The sequence below is a fragment of the Phodopus roborovskii genome, unplaced genomic scaffold (genome assembly GCF_943737965.1).
Source record: "Phodopus roborovskii unplaced genomic scaffold, PHOROB, whole genome shotgun sequence".
Lineage (NCBI taxonomy): Eukaryota > Metazoa > Chordata > Mammalia > Rodentia > Cricetidae > Phodopus > Phodopus roborovskii.
The window spans coordinates 218,209-243,241 of NW_026125865.1; the positions used below are offsets into that span (position 1 = coordinate 218,209).

The 25,033-nt window shown below is 37.1% G+C and overlaps 1 protein-coding gene and 1 pseudogene across 1 annotated transcript; one reads left to right on the top strand and one right to left on the bottom strand.

Annotated features, from left to right (window-relative positions):
- The first annotated feature begins 6,712 nt into the window (after positions 1 to 6,712).
- LOC127217859 (40S ribosomal protein S6-like) lies at positions 6,713 to 7,480 on the top strand (annotated as a pseudogene).
- A 7,995-nt stretch (positions 7,481 to 15,475) lies between these two features.
- On the bottom strand, positions 15,476 to 16,834 carry Spin4 (spindlin family member 4). Its single transcript, XM_051178857.1, has one exon. The coding sequence runs from the start codon at positions 16,328 to 16,330 to the stop codon at positions 15,581 to 15,583; it is 750 nt and encodes a 249-aa protein (XP_051034814.1). The 5' UTR covers positions 16,331 to 16,834; the 3' UTR covers positions 15,476 to 15,580.
- Between the last annotated feature and the right edge of the window lie 8,199 nt (positions 16,835 to 25,033).

A 25,033-nucleotide genomic window follows, 5' to 3' on the forward strand; every position in this document is an offset into this window, starting at 1 on the left:
TTCTCCTACTTCTCTCTCCATTTGCTGCCCCCCCACTTCCCCTGAGCTCTGGGGGACTTGTCCATTACCAGTTCTGTGAGGGACTTTATATGAATCTCTTAGAATACACCTTGTATCCTAGTTCCTCTTGTGGTGTGAATTATAGGCTGGTGATATTTTGATCTAGGTCTAAAATCCATATATGAGTGAGTACATACTGTGTTCCTCGTTTTGTGACTGGGTTACCTCATTCAGGATGGTTTCTTCAAGTGCCATCCACTTGCCTGGGAACTTCAAGATACCATTATTTTTTTCTGCAGAGTAGTATTCCATTGTGTAGATGTGCCACATCTTCATTAACCATTCTTCAATTGAGGGGCATCTAGGTTGCTTCCAGGTTCTTGCTATTACAAATAGTGCTGCTATGAACATAGTTGAACAGATGTCTTTGTTGCATGGATGTGAATCCTTTGGGTATATGCCCAAGAGGGGGGATTGCCGGGTCCTGTGGTAAACTAATTCCCATTTTCCTGAGGAACCGCCATACTGATCTCCAAAATGGCTGTATGAGTTTGCACTCCCACCAGCAGTGGAGGAGTGTTCCCCTTTCTCCACATCCTCTCCAACATGAGTCATCATTGGTGTTTCTAATTTTAGCCATTCTGGCAGGAGTAAGATGGTATCTCAAAGTTGTTTTGATTTGCATTTCCCTGATAGCTAGGGATGTGGAACATTTTCTTAAGTGTCTTTCAGCCTTTTTGATTTCCTCTATTGAGAATTCTTTCTTCAGTTCTGTACCCCATTTTTTAATAGGGTCCCATAGACTGCCCAGTCCTCCTAACACCCACATTCACTGGGTCTGGGTTAGTCCTATGCTGGTTTCCTTGCTGTCAGACTGGAGTCCATGAGCTTCCCTTTGTTTAGGTCAGCTGATTCTGTGGTTTTCTCCAGCCTGGTCTTGACCCCGTTGCTCATCTCTCCTGCCTCTCTGCAACTGGATTCCAGGAGTTTGTCTAGTGTCTAGATGAGTGTGTGTGTGTGCTTCTGCTTCCATCAGCTACTAGATGAAGGCTCTAGGATGGCATATAAGGTAGTCTTCAATCTCATTATCATGGAAAGGCACTAAAGGTAGCTTCTCCACTATTGCTCAGATTGTTAGGTTCATCCTTGTAGATCTCTGGGCATTTCCCTAGTGCCAGATTTCTTCTTAAATCTATAATGGCTCCCTCTATTATGGTATCTCTTTTCTGTGGTTTCCACATTTCGCAAATTAAAATTTGTTTCAGATGATCAGGTTTAAATAGATTCTGTCTTTCTATTCATTCTTTTAGCCTATGTGTTTTTGTAGGAGGGTTGAGACCATTAATAATGAGGGATATTAGTGACCATTAATTGTTAATTATTGCTTGTGTTGGATTTACTGTTGGTGGTGGTATTGTGTGTGGATTTACCCCCATTTTTCTTTTGGCTGTTTGTAAAGTGGGATTATCTATTGCCTATGCTTTTATGGTTTAGTTAATTTCCTTGGGGTGGAGTTTTCCTTCCAAAACTTTTTGTAGGACTGGATTAGTTGATGTGTATTGTTTCTGGTTTTGTCATGGGATATCTTGGTTTCACCATCTATAGTGATTCAAAGCTTTGTTGGGTATAGTAGTCTGGGCTGGCATCTGTGATCTCTTGGGGTTGGTAAAATATCTACACAGAACCTGCTGGCATTCAGAGTTTCTATGGAGAAGTCAGGTGTAATTCTGATAGGTTTGCCTTTACATGTTACTTGGCCTTTTCCCTTGGCTGCTCTTAATATTCTTTCTTTATTCTGTATGTTTGGTGTTTTGATTATTATATGGCAAGGGATCTTTCTTTTGTGTTCCACTCTATTTGGTGTTTGAAGCTTCTTGTACTTTCATTGGCATGTCTTTCTTTAGGTTGGGTATATTTTGTTCTATGATTTTGTTGACTATATTTTCTGTACCTTTCAGTTGGGTTTCTTCACCTTCTTCTATACCTTTTATTATTAGGCCATTTCATATTGTCCCTTATTTCCTGGATATTTTGTAAGGGATTTGTTGGACTTAAGATTTTCTTTGGTTGATGAATCTATTTCTCCCAGTATATCTTCAACACTTGATATTCTTTCTTCCATATCTTGTATTTGGTTGGTTATGCTTGCATCTGTAGTTCCTCATTGTTTTGCCTAACTTTTCTATTTCCAGCATTCCCTCAGACTCTGTGTGTGTGTTTTGTTTTTCTCTATTTCAGCTTTCAAACCTTGCACTGTTTGAACTGTTTCTTATAATTTTTGGTTTGTCTTTCCCTCCATTTCTTGATTTTTTTTTCTTCCATTCCTTTAAGGGATTTTCTCATTACCCACTTGAGGGTCTCTATCATTGTCATAAAGTTGTTGTTAGGATTGTTCTCTTCTGCTTCATATGTGTTGGGATGTTAAGGTCTTGCTGATGTGGAGTCCCTAGACTCTGGTGGCATCATATTGATCTTTCTGTTGTTGACTGTATTCTATACTGTCATGTACTCATTTCTATTTCCAGTGCACACTGGTAGGGTCTCTCCCTCTTCTTGTGGGCATGGAACCAAGGTTCTCTTTTGGTGAGTGCAAGCAGTTCCAAAGTCAGATGGCTCACCTACTCCAGTGGGTAATGGTAGGATTCCTCCCTTGGTTGGAGGCTGGACTGGGATTCTGGCAAACTCCAGATGATCTGGTCTGCTAGGGTGGGTTCCCCTGCATGCAGACCTCAGTCCTCAGTCCTCAGGACTCTCTGAGCAGGGCACTGGGCTTGAGTCTTTTGTATAGTCTGGATATTAATTATTTTTCAGATGTGTAGCTGCAAAGACTCTTTCCCATTTTGTTGGACTCTTCTTCACATGATTGAATATTTTTTCATTATCTGTAGAGGAAGGTTTTAGTATTTTTTAAATTTTAAAAATTATTATACATACCAACCCAACCACAATTTTCCCTCTCTCCTCTCCTCTCCCCTCCTGTCCCCTCCGCTCCCCTCCCCTCCTCTCCTCTCCTCCCCTCCGCCCCCCTCCTCTCCACTCCTCTCCCGTCCTCTACTCTCTCCTCCCCTCCCCTCTCCTCCCCTCCCCTCCTCTCTTTTGTACCTCCTCTATCCACACTTCAGAAAGGGGCAGGCCTCCCATGGGAGTTAACAAAGCATAGCATATTAAGTTGAGGCAGGACCAAGCTCCTCTTTGGTGCATCAAGTATAAGTGAGGATCCCACCATAAGAAATGTGCTCCAAAAAGCTAGCTCATGTTTGGGTATTCTGTTTTACTCCATTGGTCCACATGCCTATTTTTTTGTGTGTGTCAGTAATACTGTTTATAGTCCTATAACAGCTTTATAATATATTTTGAGGTCTGGAATGTCAATTATTCCAGTATTTGTTTCCCTTAGGATTGTTTTTCTATCTGGGGTCTTTTCTAGTTAGTTCCATCTTTATTTTAGGATGGTTTATTTCTGTGGAGAATGCTGTGAATAGTTTGATTGGAATTGCATTGAATCTGTAAATTGCTTTTTCTTGCATGGCCATTTTCACAATGTTAATTCTACTGATCCATGAACATGGGATGCTTTCCATTTGCTAATGTCTCTTCTCAGTCTCTTCAGTTGAAGTTTTAATTGTAGACTTTTATTTCCTTGGTTAAGTTCATTCCAAGATAATTACTTTTTGTGAATTGAACAGGATTTTTTTATATTTTAACAATCTTATTTTTACATATCAAGCCCAGTTCCTTCTCATTTCCATCCTCCCACAACTCCCTCCTTACTCCCACCCTGTCCCCATCCACTCCTCAGAGAGAGTGAGGCCTCCCATGGAGGATTGCCAAAGTCTGTCAGGACCTAGGCCCTCCTCCATGTATCTAGGCTGAGAGAGTATCCCTCCATAGGAAATGGAATCCCAAAGTCCATTCATGCACTAGGGATAAACACTGGTTCCACTGTCAGAGGTCCCATAGACTGCCCAGGCCCCCCCAACTGACATCCACATTCAGGGGGCCTAGTTTGGTCTAATGCAGGTTCCTAGCTGTCAGTTCAGATTCAGCAAGTTCCTACTTGCTTAGGTCAGCAGTTTCTGTGGGTTTCTCCAGCATGGTCTTGACCCCTCTTTGATGCTATTGTAAATGGGAATATGTTCATGTGATTTCTTTCACAGTGTGATTGGTTTTAATATATAGAAAGCCTACTGGTTTTTTTTTTTTTTTTTTTTTTTTTGGTAATCTGATTTGGTATCCTGCCACTTTGCTGAATTTTTTATTGTTTGTAGAATTCTTTTTCTGGTGAAATTTTTGGAGTCTTTAATGTCTAATAACATCTGCAAGTAGGGATAATTTGACTTATTTTTAAAATTTGTATCATTTTCATTTCTTTTTATTGTCCTATTGCTCCAGGTAGTACTTTCATAAGTATATTGAAAAGGAGTGGTGATACTGGACAGCGCTGTCTCATTCCTGATTTTAATGGCCCATTTAGGATGATGTTGGCTATAGGCTTAGCGTGTGAAACCTTTATTATTTTGAGCTACATTCCTTGCAGTCTTACCCATGTAGGACTTCTTTCATGAAAATATGTTTGATTTTAGCAAAGGCATTTGTACATCTATTTGGGTGATCATGTGATTTTTGTCTTTAATTCTGTTTATGCAATTGACTATACTATTTGACTTATTATGAATGTTGAATTAACCCTGAATTTATGAGATAAATGATTATGGTGAATAATCTTGTTGATATTTGCCTGTATTAGGGTTGCTTGTATTTTACTAAGGAATTTTAAATGTATGTTTATCAGGGATACTTGTTTATTGTTTTGTTTTGCTTCATTTCACTTTTCCTGGCTTAGGGATTAAAGTAATGCTTGCTTCATAAAATGAGTTTGGGAGTGATCATTCTGTTTACCTATTTTTAAAAAATAATGATGTATTAATTCTAACATTTTTGAAAGTCTGTTAAAATTCTTTTGTGAATCCATCTGAATATTTTTTTAAGTCAGAAAGATGGGTTTGTTTTTATTGTTGATCTTTTTTGTTTTAACTTCAGTATTTTGAGGAACTCAACAAACTCATCCATTTCTTTTCAATTTTACAACTTAATGGGGTACAGGTTTTTAATACTTACAATATGCTGTATTTCTTTCATGTCTGTTGTAATAGTTATCTATTTTTATTTTGCATTATATTTTATTTTTATTTACATTATCATTTTTATTGAAAATATACATTATATTTTGTTTCCAGTTTCTCCTGCCCTAACTCCTTCTCATCTCCCATACACTAAATTCCATACCTTTTACTTGTCTCTGTGTATAGAAAGGAAAATAAAAATCTTCCCCCAAATACATCCAGAATCTTTTTTAAAAAAGGCACAAGAAGCACACACAACTATATAAAGTACAAAATTAGAAAAAGGATATTAAAGTAAAAAATTGCCCAAACAAAAAAATAAGAAACAGACTATCTCAAAAAATACCACTGAGTGTATTTTGTGATAGTCATCTGCTGTTGGACATAGGGCTTACCTTTAAGTGTGGTTTGTGTATTCAGTGAGACTCCATTGTAGAAAACTATTCCTTTGCCAATTGTTATAAAATGGAGATGAATTCAGAGTTACGGATAGGGGCATGTGTCTGCTTTCTCTCTCACTGTTGGGACCTCACCTGGCTTAGACCTGTGCAGGCCCTGTGAATGCTGCCTGTCTGTGTGAGTTCATATGTGTATCAGTCCTGTTGTGTCTGGAAGCTACTGTTTCTTTTGTGTCATACATTTTCTGTGGCTCTTAAAATCTTTCTTCCTTCTGTCTACATTATTCCTAGAGCCCTGAGGTGAGGGGATTGATGAAGACATTCCATTTAGGAATGAGTGTTCCAATGTCTTATCTCTGCACATTGTCTTGTCATGGGTCTCTGTATTGGTTCTCATCTACTGCAAGAAGAACCTTCTTTGATGATTACTGAGCAGGACACTTAACTTATCTATGGGTATAGCAGAATGTCATTAGGAGTCATTTTATTGCTATTTTCCTTTAGCAAAATAATAATATTTGGTTTTTCCCTAGGTTCGTGGCCTATCTAGTCTTGGGTTCTTGGCCACCTGATCAGGGTTAGGTATAGGTTCTATCTCATGAAATGGACTTAAATCCAATAAGATAGCCACTGGTTTTTCCCACAACATTTGTATCACTATTGCACCAGACTATCATCTATACAGGTCACTGTTGTAGATATATCAAAGTGTTTGTAGCTGGGTTGGTGTTTACCTTTCTCCTCTGGTAGTGCACAGAGTACCTTTCAATACCATAAACACTAGTCATCCAGTTTGACACTATCTTGACTTCTCCATGTTCAATGAGCTATATTAGTGTTGCTATCAGCAATAAGGTCTTAACATCAGTTTGTGGAGTGCAACTAATAGCCTTGGTAATTGCCTGAGTTTGGGGAGTAGGTTCCATGGAGCCCCTTTAGCCAATGACTCTATTAGATATAACCCATTCCTCACATATGTGATTTGGTGACTACCTTAGATTTATTTCATAAATGTATATATTTTAAGAAACTTATATAAAATATAGTAGTAGGTTTCAATATGACCCCTCAAATGGCTTTTAGTGTTTGTTGTTGATGTGGTTCTAGGACAAGGCTGGCAGGAAAACTTCTTGTGACAACATGGTGCCCGCTCTTTTTCGTGGTGCCTCCTAGGTGGTTGGCTGTGCGAAGATGAAGCTGAATATCTCCTTCCCTGCCACCGGCTGCCAGAAGCTCATTGAAGTGGATGACGAGCATAAGCTTCGTACATTCTATGAGAAGCACATGGCCACAGAAGTAGCTGCTGATGAGTGGAAGGGTTACATGGTCCGAATCAGTGGTGGGAATGACAAACAAGGTTTTCCCACGAAGCAAGGTGTTTTGACCCATGGCAGAGTGTGCCTGCTGTTAAGTAAGGGGCATTCATGTTATAGACCAAGGAGAACTGGAGAGAGGAAGCACAAGTCTGTTTGAGGATGCATCGTGGATGCCAATCTGAGCGTTCTCAACTTGGTCATAGTAAAAAAAGGAGAGAAGGATATTCCTGGACTGACAGATACTACTGTTCCTCATCGGTTGGGACCTAAAAGAGCTAGAAGAATACAAAAGCTTTTTAATCTCTCTAAAGAAGATGATGTCGTCCAATATGTCGTGAGAAAGCCTTTAAAAAAGAAGGTAAGAAGCCCAGGACCAAAGCACCCAAGATTCAGCGTCTTGTTACTCCACATGTCCTGCAACACAAACACCGTAGTATTGCTCTGAAGAAACAACATATAAAGAAAAACAGGAAGGAGGCTGCAGAATATGCTAAACTTTTGGCCAAGAGAATGAAGGACGCAAAAGAAAAGCACAGGAACAGATCGCCAAAAGACGTAGGCTGTCCTCTCTGGACTCCAAGTCTGAGTCCAGTCAAAAATAAGTCTTTAAGGGTAACAAATAAATAATCATACATTGAAAAAAAAACAACAACATGGTGCCCAACATGGGGCACAAACCCACATACCTGAGATGTTGTCCTTCCCTGTACTCCCTCCCTTGCCTCACTCTTCCTCCACATTCCTGTTTAATCATCCTGCTCCAGGATATGCCCCATCTCTTCATAACTATACAGTCTATTTCTTCTTTCTCCCATTCTCCTAGTCCCTTATTCTACATCAACCTCTATGGTTATATAAAGTGTAACATGCTTATTGAAGGCTTAAATGTTAACATCCACTTGCAAGAGAATATATATGTATTCATATATTTTTTATACACTTACAAGAGAATATATATGTATTCATATATTTTTTCTGTGTTACCTTACTCAGGATGATTATTCTACCTTAATCCATTTATCTGAGAATTCCATATTTTCATATTTTAGCATATGAATAATATTCCATTGTATAATTGTACCACATTTTCATTATCCATTCATCTATTGATGGACATCAAGGCTGTTTCCAATTTTTGATGCTATGAGTAGAGCAACAATGAACATGGATAAGCATGGGTATAGGCCTGTGGTAGTTTGAATGAAAATAAAAGAAAATTCCCTTCTGATGTAATCAAAAATTAAAAGTGACAGGAAATAGTTGTTGAAGATGTTTAAAAAAAGAAAATAGAAAGAGAGAAAAAAAGAAATTTGCATCTCATAGTCCAGGGAAAGGAGTCTGAGATGCCTCATCTAGTTTTTAATTTTTTTGTGTGTAATATCTGGGAATGTTTGGCTTATAAAGTGTATGGCAAGGATGGTTTTGTTCTTTGTACTCTAATGATCTATGGTTTAAACTAGCCTTACTAGCTCTCAGTGTTATCTCCCATAACTTGTTACACTTAACAGAACTGATAATGGTCTTATTAATTCCCCCAGTAATTAATCATAGAGTTTGATTGCTCACTCCCTCATTGTTTCTTAAATCAGCGGTCTGTTCTGACCAGTAGAGGTCTGTCTCAGGTATGACAATTGAGCCTGACCAGGAATATACTAAAGGCCTGATAAAGGACTTCTTATACAAGTAGTGGGTAGTAATGATGTTGTAGATGTGTCAAAGGCCACAGTGATCCCTAATAAATCTGTAATGAAGGTGTATGTGTTTATGGGTTCTGACTAAAGTGTCTTTCATTTGCAATGTGTTTGGGATGAGAGAAGGGACCATGTACTCGTAATGGGGCTACGATCTCATTGGTCACCTTTGGAAAGAAGGTGTTTTCATAAAGAAATGGGAATAGTATCCAATTATTTCCTAAATTCACCACAGGAAGGCCCAGTGTAAATGTGGAAGGAGAAAGTATATCTGAGTAAGGAATAGAAATAATTCAAAAAACTTCTGCAGGTCAAAAATAAGGACAGCAATAGAGGAGGCCAAAGAAGAGGAGATGGAACCAAATTTTTAAGTAGAAAGGTGGCTGCTGATAGAGAATACAGAGTTGAACAATGGTTTGTGTGCACTCAAAGGAATGGTCATCTGAAACTGAAGTTAAAGGAGGCAAGCTAATCTATTAAAAGCATATGTCACATCCTTTTTACAGATGAGTGTTCTGTGACCCAGTCATGAAAAGTTATATGTAAGGAATCTCTGAGTATGTTCTAAATTATTTTCCAAACTCTAATTGCAGGGTGTAGCTTTGATGCAGCCAGCTTTCTTGATTGGAGTAGGTACAAACGTCATGTTTTCTTACAAAGGAAAATACATATTATTATTCTTTTCGAGAATCTGAACATCAAACTTTGATTTAGTTTTGACAATGTCTCCCAGTAGACAGGGGAGAGAGAACATGAGACATATTACACCAGATTGTGTCTCTTATGGTGACATATCCCCATTCTTGTCAAGAGTGCCTTAATCTTGGCCTTCACAAGAAAAAGACTTTCACAACCTGTAGAGATAGAACCACATTTCACTGTGGAGATAAACCTGTCCAGTTTGTCAGGTCAGACCCACTGAAAAGGGGGAACTTTACAAACTAAAACTAACTTAAGAGGGAAGGGAAGACTCAGCAAGAAAACATAAAACATAGATATTATCAGGGTGAGAACATATGGACATACTGTCATTCACATGCTGTGGTATTTACAGGAAAGGGGGGAAATAGGAAAGGGAGGATGTAGTTCTCACAGTATGTGCACATTCAACTCAGACAAGCTGGTGCCTCCAACCATGTGACAAAGGAAGAAAAATAAGCCCTTTCTCTGAGACTCTATAGCAAGAAAACATGATTTTTCTTTTGCCTGCAGCTTATATGAAGGTATGGTCTTTCTTGGTTAGAGTCCATCAGTTAGAAACAGAAAGTAGGTATTTCACAGAGGGTGGAAGGAAGTCCTTAGTTTGTACACTAAGAAATGATGACACTGCAGATTCACACACCGGTGGACTGGTAGAGACCCATTCCAACCAGACATTCTCAGTTGTCCATGGACAATTGTTTAGCCACCACAAGATTCACAGTGAAGAAAGGCCAAGGGAGACATGGGCAAAGGGAATCCTCAGTATGTGTGGATTTCCTCTTGGACAAGCTGCTGCTGCTGGAGACAGGTCTCCATTTATGCCACCAGATGTGCTGAGAATGATATACCAAAGATGCAGTGATAAAAGAATTAACCAGACTACAATGGATATAAAAATTTTTAAAGGCTATTCTCTATGTAGAAAAAATAGAAATACAGTAATAGAATTCTCCCCTCCCAATAGGTAATTGGTATCCTTTCATGATAGCTAAGAAAAATTACTTGGTCTTAACCCCCAGAGCCTCTGTGTGGGATATTTGAATAAATACTCCATAAATATATGAAATTCTCAAATAATAAAATAAATAAATAGAACTGGAGAGATGGCTCAGAATTAAAGATGTTGGCTGCTCTTGCAGAGGAGTGGGTACCATTCCCAGCACTCACATGATGACTCACAACTTCAGTTCTAGGGGATCTAACACCCTCTTCTGGTTTCTATCTGGTACTAGGCATGCAAGTGATACACAAACATACATGTAGGGAAAAAAATCCATCTACCAAATGTATAATTTAAAGATGTAAAAATAAAAACTTTTAAGCTGGGTATTGATGGCACATGCCTTTAATCCCAGCACTTGGGAGGCAGAGGCAGGTGGATCTCTGTGAGTTCAAGGCCCAGCCTGGTCTACAGAGCAAGTGCCAGGACAGGTTTCAAAACAATACAGAGAATCCCTGCCTCAAAAAACAAAAAACAAAAATAAATAGATGAATAACTTTAGTCATTAAGCTAAAAAGGCAATAGAAATACCACTATTGTGTTAAGTAGTAACTATTATAGCACCATTTGTACTTCCTAAGATTGGTCATTTGTGGGGAGACCCCACAAGTCATTAGAAGTTAGGCTCTAAATGTTTGCAGTCAAATATTTTACCACTAAGCTATACTCCCTAATATTTGTATAAGACTGAACAAGTTAGTAGGTCAGTCAGACTCAAGCAGTCCAGGTCTGATCATGTGGGAATTTATGAGTTTTGGGGGGCCTTTGTTTCTGTACAGCCTCCCACAAGTCTCTTCTCACATTCAATCTGGTCATATTTGGCTGTAAAAAGAAACAACTGTACATATTTGATCTGAATATATCAGCAATATGATTTGTTTCCTTACTTCATTCAAATATCCATTCAAATGACACCAGAGTGATTCTCTATACAGAATAGCATACCCCAGAACCCAACCTTGTCCATCTTTACTTCCTGTTATTTTGCTTTTCCTTCAAAATTTTATCACACCCTGATGTAAGACATCTATGACAGCAATACATTCCAATATTAATTCCAGAACATGTGCTTTGAGGAATGAGAATTTGTCTGCATTCACCATGGTGTAATTTTTATGTACTAGGAAATGTACCATTTCCTCTCCTGTAATAGTGTTAGAACATTGAAACGCCTGTCTCTGTTTCTCAAAGTGAAAGAACTACAGTATCTCATTGTAAGCATGTAGGATCTGAATCTATGTGTGGATGAAGTAATGGGTTTCCTTCAGGCAGGAGAATCTCAAAGAAAATAAAAATTTGGAAAGATGGATTCACTTCCCAGTAGAATGAACCTCCCCTTCTGACTCAATCAATTAGGTGTGCTAAATTTTACTATGGAAAATTTGAAATGGTTCTAGCCCAAAATCTAGTTCTAGTACAAAAGTTATAGTGTACAGACATAATTGAACACAGTATTTGACATTGACCTATTTGTTTTATATTCTTCTGAATAAGTCAATATTGGATTCTCCCTGCTAAACCAGAGTTATAACTAGACTCAAACCCAGCTATGAATCAAAGGTCTTGGTGTATGCTCAAGTCACTACATCATAAGTCCAAGGGTTCAACAGCATATCTATCCTCAAGTTCTGTGGGCAAGGAACAGCCTTTTCATTTAGTCTATGGTCTAATGTCATAAAACAATTCATGGTTCACGACTTAGAGCCTAGGTAGATAGATTTGTTATTGTCTAAGACAGGAAGATTTTTATTTTGCCCCTACCATTTCCCCAAACTTAAAGAGACAGTCAGAATTAGGGTTGCCCTCTTTCTAGCTATTATGATATAAAACACCCCAAGATCTTAAAAGAAATGCATCTATGTCTGGCCTAGAAATCTGAAAAGAGTGGCATATATATGACTCCTTAGAGACATAAATTAAGTTCTGTTAGAAAATGAGATTTTTAGTTTCTTTAGTCAATGCCTAGGACTGTGGTCAGGCTAATCCTAGTGTTAGGAATGGTAAATATAAACAGCAATTAGCATTTAAAAGGTTCCCTATAACAAAACCAGAATAAATAACAATTGGACTAAAGTTAACTATTCATGTTGACATCATTAGAATACACAAAAGCCACTATTATTGGTTATAATTTTATTTTATATAATTTATTTTTAGTAAATATATAAAACATGAGCACCAAATACATGACAGTGTCTGCCTTTGCAGAAGAGGTGATGTGGTAGTTGAAAATAAATTTATTAGCCATTAACACTGATTAATTGCCATATAAATCTGCATTTAAAGCAAACATGACAAAGTATTGATATTTGCTAATTTGAAGTGGAGGTAAACAAATATTTTTCACATATTTCATAATTTCTTATATTTTTTCTTATTTTTCTAGTAAACAAAAAGACTACAATGATAATAACATAATCATTATAGCTGATGATTTTACTACATTTTCTGAATTGGGCAAATCTAGTTCACATTAAACACACAAGAACATAAAGCACCTGAAAAATACAACCAGCAAATTTTATAATATAAACAGCTTTCAACTTTGTATGTAATTGACAGAGAATATATATTTTGTAAATGACAGAAAAATATATATTCTGTATCAACAGAAAGTCTGAAAAATCCATTTGGCACTGGGAAAATATTAGGAAACTCATTAAACTAATCCATAATCAAATGTGTTCCCAGGATTAGAATGTTTTATAGCTTAGTCCTAGCTAACTTTTGAAGAACATTTCTAATGCCATTTAAACTATTTCTCCAAGTCATTTTTAAGCTAGTAGAACTTCAACAACAAAGTTTTATAGAGACAGCAGATGAAAGAAAAAAATGACTCAACCTGTTGTCTGTTAGTTTGATTAAAAATATAAAGAATAATCTAAAAAGCTGACGGATGGTGGTGCAGGCCTTCAACCCCAGCACTGAGGATCTCGAGGCCAACTTGGTCTACAGAGTAAGTTCCAGGACAGCTAGGTCTAAATAGAGAAACCCTGGTTTAAAAGACCAAAAGCTAAAAACCAAAAACCAAAAAAACAAAAAACAAAAAAACAAAAAACCAAAACCCAACAACAACTAAAAGAAAGAATAATCTAAAAAAAAAAATGTAATTTCACTTTGAAATGCAAATCCATTTCTAAATGCAGTATTGGTAAATAAAATGCAGCAATATAATAAATGATCATTTTACCATGACCAAGTAAAGTTTATTTCAGAAACTTAAGTTTTGTTTAATACTAAATCTCTAACTTTCTAAAAAAAAAATCATACATCAACAAATTAAATGAAAAAGAAAACACCCATAATTTTAATAATGGGTATTGAAAAGACATTGCTAAAATAAAGAAGACATTTCTAATACTAATGCTATGTAAAAACAGAAACAGGAGAAATTTCTCAACATAAGAGTAACAACTTACCAACAATCGACAGCAAAGTCAAACACGAAACTGTAAAGTTATTTTCATAAAAATTAAAAATAGCACAGGCATGTCTGCCATCATCATTCCATGTCACTGCCGTGAAGAATCCAGCTAGTGCACTACTAATAAGTATAAGCATTAGAAGAAATAAAATAATCTCTATTTACATATGAAATGATTGTATATATCAAGAAAATCCAAAAGTTTCTGATTTAGAATCCAATGTAACCTCTAGAATTAAATAAACTCATTGGATAAAAGATAAAAATATAAAATCTGTAGACTTCCTTTATTGATAAAAATAAAAAGTTACATATAAGGAAGAAAAATACTCAACTTATTTCAAAATTTGACAACTGCAAAAATATATTCTATTAGATATGAATGACCTACATGAAGAATGTAATAAAAAGAATAAAAATATTTCAATGATGTACCAAAACTTTGGCATGTTAAGGATTAATATAACTATTAATATTATTCTTGTATATAAGAATAAAGTTGATGCAGTTCTAATAGACATCAGACCTTTTCAAAATATCAATAAAATATATTGGGTTTTCTTGTGAACTTATGACTGTAGAGGACAAATTATAATAATAAAGAAAAAAATAAAAACTCCTGAAAGGGAAATTGTTATTCCAGTTTTTGAAACTTATGGTCAGCCAGTATATTTAAAACTCATTTTAACTCAGAAATTTGAAAAAGAATGATCTGTTTTGAAATGTAATTTCTACAGTTGAATATGTGAAACATTTGTAGTTAAACCCTATATATTTCCGTATGAAAAAATGAATTTCAGATAGATAAAAATTTAAATAAAATAAAGATTATGAGAAAAACAAAGTGAATATTGGTATGACTTAGGTTGGAGATATCTGTCTGAAAAAGATAGAAATCCAAAAATTTATAGAAGACATAGACATTTTAAAGTTATAAAATTACTTAAAGTTTTTAAAATTGTAAAGTGAACAATTTTAACAATAAATTCAAAATTAATAATATAATGCAAAATTCATTAACACATGAAATACAAATGATTAAATGCACTTTCATTGTACACATTCCAACAACTTTATATGGAAAATATCAATTGAATAGATAAAAGAACAAAGCATAGGAATTAGAAAATCACAAAAGGGAAATATCCCAAGTAGAAAAATAAATCTCATTGAATCAAATAAACACCAAACAAGATAATCAGGAAAACCATGTAACTTTTTACTACTCTGCTTTTCAAACATTAAAGACCAATGAATGCCAACCTTGCAATATTTCTTAAAACTGTGTGTGTGTGTGTGTTTGTGTCTGTGTGTGTACATATATATGCCTACATAACACTTCTATAGAAATAACAGCACCTTAATACAATAAAACAGCAATCAGAATTAAAAAAAAAACACAAATAACAGAATGGATACTTTTTGGCACATCTGTACATACTGTGTGCAAGGTTGAGAGAAGAAGCTTGAGAGTGAAAGTCAGAGATTGACTGTGCTGTTGATCAAAAAGAGTACCATCAGCTAGTCAATTTTTAAGAAGCTACATCGAACTTTCCCTTCGAGAGCAGGGAAAACATCCTAAGATAAATGCCAAGTTCTCAAACTAATTATCTGGAAGAATAAAAAGTGTGAGCAGAAGACATGTTGCACAGCTTATCTACTTTTGAATTGTCTCTGTGGATCTAAACACTTTTAGCTTTTCTCTTAGCAACCAATTTAAAATTTCAATCACAAAACAAACAACAAAAGTACTAACGTACACGTGGGTCAAAAGTGAGAGATAGTTGATATACGATTTGGAGGCACAATAAGACCTACACACTGTCCTGAACTTTTGACCTCAAAATTGTTCTAAAAAACATACTTTTGAGAACATAAAATTTTACCTCTATTAGTTCCATAAGTTTTTCAAACAGCGCTGTAAACTTATGGGGTTTTCACCAAACCATAGACATAAATGTGAATGTCATCATCAAACTTTATGAAGTAGACAGATGGCTTGGCCACCACCTGATGGATAAAAATGCCAGTTCTTTTGGATCCATCATCTTTGGCGTGTTCTACCTGCTTGCCCACAAGACTGTCGAGCACCTCGCCAGGCTCCTGCTCTGCTGTAGGGAAATAGTAGTTGGAATCTGGAATGATACGCAGGTCACCATCTTTGTAGTCATCCAGCAAGGTGTACATATAGAGGACTGGATCCTTCTCGTAGGTGATGTAAAACCACGTATCCATTATGGGGGCTCGCGCCAGCACCATACCCTTCCACTCATCTTTCTGACCATGCTCGCCTTCGAACACATGTCCCACTGCTTTCCCAACCAGGGAATCCGCCAGGCGAGAATCAATGCGAGGAGAAGGAACTCTCTCAGGAAGTACTTCTAGTGCTAGAACTCTCTTGTCTCTGTGCAGTTCTAGTCCGTACACACTGTCTTTGCCGTCGTATTTAATTATATACAGAGTGGGCTTCACGGAAACCTGCTCGAGCACAGTCCCCTTCCACTGCTCTACTGGCTCATTGCCTTCTTTCCAGCCGTGCTGAATGCGGCAGCCCACGATGTTCCTATGAGTGAGAAAAGTGGGCTTACGCCGCTGCTTCTTGTGAGTGTGCCTCTTCTTCATCAGGTACGCGGACACACCATCTACCCCTGTAGGAGGCACAGTCGGAGGAGACATGGCTCCAGGCTTAGGTGGCCTAAGCAAAGCTGACCTTTGCTTAACAAGCTGACAAATAGGCGACACTGCCCAATGGGAGATAGTTTTTTCGATCTGAGAGACTATGGTCCTTTCTCCCTTCTTCAGATTTTGTCAGAAACGAGCTGACCGACTGGGTACTGAGACAGAGAGTGCCACTCACTAGTGCTTTCTCCTCCTTCAGGGAGGGGTGATTGCAGCTGTGATGGCTAGAGAGAGATGGCGGGCTCCCGGGTTCTGTCCGCCCCTGGCGCCTTCCCTGACTCCCCAGCCCAAGTCCCAGCCAGAATCGGTCACTTAGCTGTTGTTGTCAATGCTGCTGTGGCTGCAGAAGGGCAGCAGAGAAGAAGACGACAGTTAACGTGGACAAGAGATGACAGGGATGGTTGCAGCAACGAAAGTGCAGGCAGTGGCACGTCTCCCAGCAGTTTGCGCGGCCTGGTCTTGGCAGCGCTTGTCAGCTTGGCCAATCTACGGAACTGGGATTTTTGTGGGAATCCTCCTCCTCTGAGCCCGCCCTCTCCTTTCCTCCACCCCTCCCGCTTCCGTCCTGCCTTCCGCTCCTGGGGCAGCCACACTGACACAAGCACTCTCCTTCACTCTTGCCCCCCCTCCCCCCAGTTCACTCCCACCAGAGCCAGACAGTACAGCTCCCCCCTCCCCTGCCGGCTGTCTGCTGCCCAACTGCATACTTCACTGAGGCTCCATCTGCTTTCTATCTTCCAGGAATTCCTCACGAGCAGAAAAAGAAAAAAAAGAAAGAAAGAAAAAAAAAAAAAATACGTGTATGTGTGTGTGTGTGTGGGGGGGATAAATTATATATACAAATCTACAGTTTCATTCATTTTTAAGGGATTTGAAATGGGAGTCGGAAAAGGCCTTGCACAGTCCACCATGTTGACTTAAACTCTCCGTTATATTTTTCTGATCATTTGTTGTAATATTTTTTTAAATGTTTTTTTTTTCTAAATGTAAAAGAAATATTCTGGAACTTGATTTTCTAAAACTCAGTGAAATAAAAAAAAATACTAACTTTAATTGCACAAGGTAGGCAAACACCAAACATTTATTAAGCTGATTCTCTTTTATTAATATATATGTCCTATGATCCTACACGATTGAGAGTATATCCTATACTTCTGTAGCTTACTTTACCACTTATATTATGGGTATTTTTGAAGTTATTAAGTACTCTGGAAATGAGATTTTTGTTGTCGTTGTTTTGTTTTGATTTTTGCTTTTTGAGACAAGGTTTCTCTGTATGGCCCTGGCTGTCCTGGAACTCACTCTACATACCAGCCTGACCTCAAACTCAGAGAACCTCTTGTCTCTGTCTCCCCAGTTCTGGGATTCAGGTGTGTGCCATCATGCCTGGCTGGTAACATAATTTTTAATGGTTCCATATGTGAACATAAGAAATACAGCTTTCATCTCAAAATAAATAAAAGGTAGTTTATTGTAGAATCAAATATGTGTGACCAAGACTACAAATTTAGGTTACCCAAATTCTATGTTCCAATGTGGTAACAGTTTCATGAAGATTTTTGTTATTGTTTTCTATTCATTATTATTCTCTCTGTGGTGTGTGTGTGTGTGTGTGTGTGTGTGTGTGTGTGTGTGTGTGTGTGTGTGTTGGGAGCGGCTGAGGTAGAGCCCATGCCATGTGCACAAGTGGAAATCAGAAGATACCATTGTGTAGTGACTTCTCGTTTTCCACTTTTGCTTGAATTCTGTGGATTCAACCTAGGTCCACAGGCTTATGCCAGAAGTGCCTTTGTAAGCTAAGCCTTTTACTCCACTGACCTCATGAAATTTTTATGGCAACAAAACAAAGAGAGCTATAAATCAAGAAACTTTAAAAATACCTTGGTTGGAGCCTTGGACAAGCGTGTTACAATAAACCGGAGAAACCTCTGCAGATACTATCTGATGGCATTCCCAGCCTTTGGGTCAGCGAAAGATGAGGATCTGTGCACACATTCCAAGAGAACTTACCTAACAGCCGAAAGAATGGCAGGTCACAAACAGAGATGAACAATGAATGGCCACATTGGCCGGAGGGTTAAGATAGTTCAAGATAATGTGTCTCTGGAACTGCAACAGCTGAACCCTCCACAATACCCATCTTAGTTAATCATCCATGTACAATGTTTAATGATTGTGTGGCTTTTTTTTTCTGGGAACTTCAGTTAACACAGTTCCTTTTTAATATTCCTCCAGTGACTCACCATTTATTCTAAATGGTCTAAAGCAAAAGAGTAAAGATTACAACTCTCCCTTTTCATATATGGACTGACTGAATGAGTTTTCTTTACTTTTTTTTCTTTGAAATTAAGAGTTGGAGTGGGGGTTCCATTAATTTTTTTCATACACTTATTTTGATGATGATTTCGCCGGCTCCAGTCCTTCTCAGATCCTATCCAACTCCCTACCTAACATTATGCTCTCTCAATCAAAATAAGTAAATAAACAGAAATCAGTACAAACAAACAGGCAGTGTATTTTATGTTGTCAAGCATGGAAATATGGTTTATATACTCACTGACACTTCGTTGGAGAAAACTTTCCCAGCAGTTATCAATTGCAAATAGCTTTTTGTTTAGGAGTGGATTTAGTGTTCACCTCCCCTTCTAATTTTGTCAGTTCTGAGACAGAGTATGTCTTGTGTGTGCTGTCATAGTTGTGAGTTCATATGTGTATCAGTATTGTGTCTGGAAAACACAATTTCCTTGAAGTCATCCACTACCTCTGACCTTTATTAACTTTCCACCCCCCTTCCACATAGGTCCCTGACCCTTGAGGGTAGGGATTGATAAAGACATCTCATTTAGGACTTAGTGCTCTCTTTCTGCACATTGTTTAATTGTGAGTCTCTGTGCTGATTAACATCTATTGCAAGAAAAAGCTTCTCTGATGACAGTTAAGCAATATACTTATCTATGGGTGCATTTCTGTGCTCCTCCAGCACAGTAATAATACTGGGTTTTCCCCTAGGGCCCATGACCTATCTAGTCTCAGGTTCTTCGACACTAGCAGTTTCAGGCACGGGTTCTGTCTCTTGGAATGGGCCTGAAATCCAATCGAACGGTGGTTGGTTACTTCATAACATTTGGACTGCTACTATGACAGAATGATTTATAAGAAAGTCACCATTGCTGGTCTCAGAGTTTGTAGCTAGGTGGTATTGCTGACTACTTTTCTTCTCCAGTAGCATGTAAAGTATCTTCCAGTACCATGAATGCTAGTCAGTAAGGGTGAAGCGTTTAGTTGGGCACTAGCTTTTTCCATGTTCAATGGCATAACTGAATGCTTTTCTCAGCAATAGCCTTAGCATTAACCTGTGATGCTTTGGGAGTTCTGTGGGACCACTTTGGCCCACGAACTCAACAAGATGTAACTCATTCATCATCCTGGATGTATTAGTTGGTGGCATAATATGTCAATTTGGGTCATTTTCTCCACAATATTATGGTGAGTCCATTTAAATTCCTTTCATATATGTATGTATTTTAGGAAGCTTCTATAGTACTAAGTTTTCCAAAGCCCTTCACTGTTAGTTGTTCCTCCTCATAAAACCTCCTTCATCCTGCCCCCCATCCTCTTGTCCATTTAATTCTCCTATTGTAGTTTCATCTTTATCTCTTTATAACACTGTATTCTATTCTACCTTACTTGGAAGGTCCCTTTTTTCTGCTTCATTCCTTACTTGCAACCTGAGCTTCATGGTTATTTTAAATGAAACACATACCTAAAGCTTAATGGCTAGCCTCCACAGATAAGAGAAAAAAAGCAATATTTGTCTCGTGGGGTCTGGGTTATTACACTCAAGATGACTCTAGCTCTATCATTTTACCTGCATATTTCAAATTTTATTTTTATTTTTTTATTTTTTCTGAACAGCTGAATATAATATTACATCATATGATGTAACACATTTTTATTATTCATTCATCAGGTGATCACGACAAAGGTTGTCTACCTGAGTTCCAGCCTACTGTGGCTACTGTAGGTTCCCTTAGAGACATGTTCAGTGGGTAGGTGCAAATAAATGAGCTCTGCCCCACTCTTCTTTTCAGTCCCATTGCTTCTAGGATGTTATGAGGGAGGAGAGAGCTGTTGCATAATTACCATTAGCACTACCTCATCCCAGCTAGATGAATTTTGAGGAAGAGCTTACCACCAAAGTGTGCATGCCACAATTACACCCTTAGGGTTATTGTGCTATGCTGAGCAGTGCTGTGGTCCATAGGTTTTATAGCTGGGTAGGACTATTGGTTGCTTTTCTCCTTGCATGGTATCTTCTGGTATTGTGAAAGCTAGTTCCAAGGGAGGAGGCTTTCAGGTCAGACCCACCTGTTACTCTAGCAGACAACCAAGAACATCAACAATAGCCTATAATGTTTGGGAAGTTTCTTGAACAGTACTGATTAGGAACTCAGAAGGAGGGGGTGGGTGTTCAGGACTACTGTTGGGGATTTTGTTAGATAGCTTATTGCTCTTGAGGGGAACTTATTAGCCAAGTTGGATGTATCCATCCACATTGTTGAAATTGTTCACATTTTATATCTGTTTTCTGGTAGAATTTTTGATATTTCTAATGTTTAATATCATGCCATCTACAAACAGAGACAGTTTGACTGCTTTTCCTGTCTGTACTCCATTAATTTCCCTTTCTTGCTTTATTGCTCCAGCTAGTACTTTGCGTTCAGTATAGAAAAGGAGCAGGGCTAGTAGATAGCTTCAAATTATTTCTGATTTCAGTGGGATTACTTCAAGTTTTTCTCCATTTAGGATGATGCTGGCTGTGAAACTGTAATAGGTTGCCGTTATTATGTTGAGGTAAGTTTCTCCCAGTCCTACTCTTTCTATGACTTTTATAATGAAGAAATATTTGATTTTGTCAAGTATTTTTTCTTCTGCATCTATTGAGATTATAGTGATTTTTTTGTATTACAATCCATTTATGTGATTTATTACATATATTGGCTTATGTATGTTTAACAATGACCACATCTCAGGAATAAAGCTAACTGGGTCACAGTGGCTAATCTTTGTTATATATGTGAATGTTTCATTGAGCATTTTTAAACTATGCTCATTAGGGGTACTAGCATTTAGTTTCATTTTTTTGTGTGTTGTTACATGGATTTGATATTTAAGTGATAATGACTTCATAAAAGGAGTTTGTGAGTTCTTCTATCTCTTTTTCTTCTCTCATTCCCTTCCTCTCTCACTCTCTCTCTCCCTTCCTGTTTAAAAGGGATTATCTGCAGATCTTCGTAAGAATTCTGCTGTGAATCCATCTGAATCAAATTTTTTAGTTGGAGAGTTTTATTTTTGTTTCAATGTCTACATTTGTTATGGGTCTTATTGGGTTGTTGATCTTTTCATGATTTAATTTTGATGTTGGTTGGATCTAGAAATTTGTTCATTTAGAGTTTTCAACTTAATGGACTACGTTTTTAAAGCATTTCATTATAATACTCTAAATTTCTTTGTTGTCTGTTATAATGTTTCCTTTTTCATTAGTGATTCTATTAACTTGCATCTTTTATTTCTTTCTTCCAGCTTGTTGAGCCAAAGGTGTGTTGATCTTGGTTATATACTCAGAGAATCAGCTCTTACATGCATTTACCGGCTCTTTGGTTCTATTTAACTAATTTAGGCTCTGGTTTTTATTATTTTTTGCCATCAACTATGTTTGGGTTATTTTACTTTATTTCCCAAAATTTTGATTTGCATCATTAAGTCACTTATTGGTGTTATTTCTGACTTATTATGTACACTATTAGACTTGTAATTTTCCCCTGGCATTTGTGTGTCCCAAAGGTTTTGTTGTGTTTTCATTTTCATTTAGTTCCAGGAAATTCTGTCTTGATTTCTTCTTTGGGACACTCATCACTCAGCAGTGAGTTGTTTAATTTTCCTGACTTTGTGTACATCTAGAAATTTGTTTGCTGTTGATTTTAAATTTTATTGTGTTATGGTCAGATAGGATACATGGAGTTATTTCAGTCTTTATGAATGTGAAAATTTGCTTTGTGTCAAAAGATATTCTTTATTTTCAAGAGGTTTCCATGAGATGTTGAGTAGAATTTGTGTTCTTTGGTGTTTGGGTAGAATAATCTATAGCTATGTTGAGTCAATTTGATGTATAATGCCATTTAATTTTATTTAATTTTAATGTTTCTCTATGAGAGGTCTGTGTGACATGTCTGTTGTAATTTAAGAGTAGAGTCCTGAGAGAGAAAGATGCCATGTTTCAGGGTTCAAGCAAAAGTTTTTTTTTTTAATTAGGTAAAGGGATCACAAATAGAAGAAAAGGAAAGGGGGAGACCAGCCTCCAAAGACAGAAGCAGCAGGAGAGAAGAAATAGGAGAGAGAGAGAGAGAGAGAGAGAGAGAGAGAGAGAGAGAGAGAGAGAGAGAGAGAGAGAAGAGGAAAGCAGGGATAGTGAATGTGTACAGGTGGTGCTCTCAGTGGCTGCAGCTGAGGACGTATCCTTTCAGAACCCCAAGGACAGGCCAGTACAGACGCCTGAATACTAACACTGTCTATGGGAGATTGAAATAATTTCCTTGTAACGGGATGGTGCTAATCTGTGTCTTTAAACTTCAGATGTTGTTTGTTGTTTGTTGTTGTTGTTGTGAAATTGAAAGCAGCAGAGTTTTGTGCATGTATGTTTATGGCAGTAATGTCTTCTTTGTTAATTATTCCATTGATTAGAATGAAGTATAGTTTTTTATCTCTTCAGTTAAGCTTTAGTTTGAAGTCTATTCTTACAGGTATTACAATAGCAATGCCTATTTGCTTTTTTTGTTCCACTGAATTGAGTACTTTTGCCCATCCTTTCATTTTAATTTTGTACCTATTTTTAAAGCTAAGCTATGTGACAACATATAAATAGAGTTTCTTTCTTGGTTCATTTATCTAGCCAATGTTTTTTGATAGAATTAAAAACATTGATATTTAAAGCTATTGTTGAAAGATATGTGTTGATTTCAGTCATTGTGTTGTTTGTTTTTATGGTATTGTTTGTGTTCTCAGCTGTAACCTTTATTTCAGTAATTATAGCTTCATTTGTTTTCTTTGTATACTATTTTGACCATGCATATTTTTTTCTTTCTGAAATATTGTTTCATGTGTTTAGATTTGCTGCATATACATTTTAAAACTGTTTTCATAATGAAAATCATATTTTTGTTTGATATACACTCTAGTGTATAGTTTTGCTGGGTATATTAGCCTAGGTTGGAAGTTCTGGTCTTTTAGAACTTGGAATGTATTGCTCCAGGTCCTTCTGGCTTCAAATTTCCACGAAGAATTCAGCTATTATTTCAGCTATTATCCTGGAAGGCTGTCCTTTATACATGGCTTAAACACTCCTTCTTTGTTCAAGGTACATGGTGTTGTAACTATGACATGCCATGGGGTGTTTCTTTTCTGGTGTGTCTACTTGGTATGTATTTGGTATGTTTTTCCTTAATTTTGGGAGAAACTTTATTCTATGACATTGCTGAAGATCTGGTCTAGGAGTCTCCTCTCTTTTATTCTTATAATTTTATGGTTTTGTGTTTTCATGATGTAATTCATTCTTAAATGTTCCTTTTTGTGTTTTGTAAAAAATCATATTTTTGTTTGATATGGTCTAGATCCTACTTTATCTTTGATTTCTAATATTCTCCCATTTCATTGATTCTACTTGTAATTCTTTACTTCGTGTTTTATCATTATGTTATTTGGCTTTTCAATTCTGTCTTCATTTTAGCTTGAATTCTCTTCAGTTATCTTAGCTCTTTACTGAATTCCATCTTCAAATAATATATTGTCTTCTGTCAGCCTTATATCTGTTTTTGGGGGGCATCTCTCTGGGATCTATTCCTTATAAATTTTTCTCTTTAAGTTCTTTAGACTACTTGTTTGTGTATTTTTTTTAAATTCTTTGACTTTTTAGGTAATGCTTACAATATTATTTTAAATTCTGTGTCTTGATGTTCATCTTAGTAATTACCATTGAATTTCTATAGATTAGTGGAACTTTTAGGGGAGATATTTCCTTGATCTTTCATATTGTTTGTATTTTTGAAATGACATTTAGACATGTGTACTTCCATTTTTAGTCCTGGTATGGAAAGAGCAGGTTGGGCACAGAACACCGAGTAGGCCTAATGCTTGGATATGGCTTAGGTGGATTGAAGTTAACTATACACATGAGGCTGACCTGGAATGAAGGATGTGTCTCCTAGTCCAAGCCTGGAGTTTGGAGGCAGATCTGGGGGGTTGGACAAAGGGGGTGGATGGAAGGATCAGTCAAATTCACCTAGCTAGACTTGGGAACAAAACAAGCAGAATCTGGCTGGGTGGAAAAGTTTGAAATTGAGTTTTTATGATCATTACCACTAGTGAGACTGAAGGATGAGATATAATAAATTCAATATTTCTTAGTTTTAGCTAAAATGTTATCAGTGGAAAACAATGATTAGATGAACCATATTTCTGCTTTATTATTACAAATGTTTTAATTGAAATAAAAATTATATCACTTTCCCCACTCTTTTTGATTCCACAGACCCTCCCAGGAACTCTCCCTCAAACCACTCTGATCTTCTCAGATTGATAATCTCCTTTTCTTTAGTTATTATTGTTACATATATATGACCTGCTGAGTCCATTTTGTTGTTGGAG

Bases quoted from the DNA above. Each gene is read 5' to 3' on its own strand.
- Spin4 (XM_051178857.1), bottom strand. From the start codon at position 16,330: ATGTCTCCTCCGACTGTGCCTCCTACAGGGGTAGATGGTGTGTCCGCG.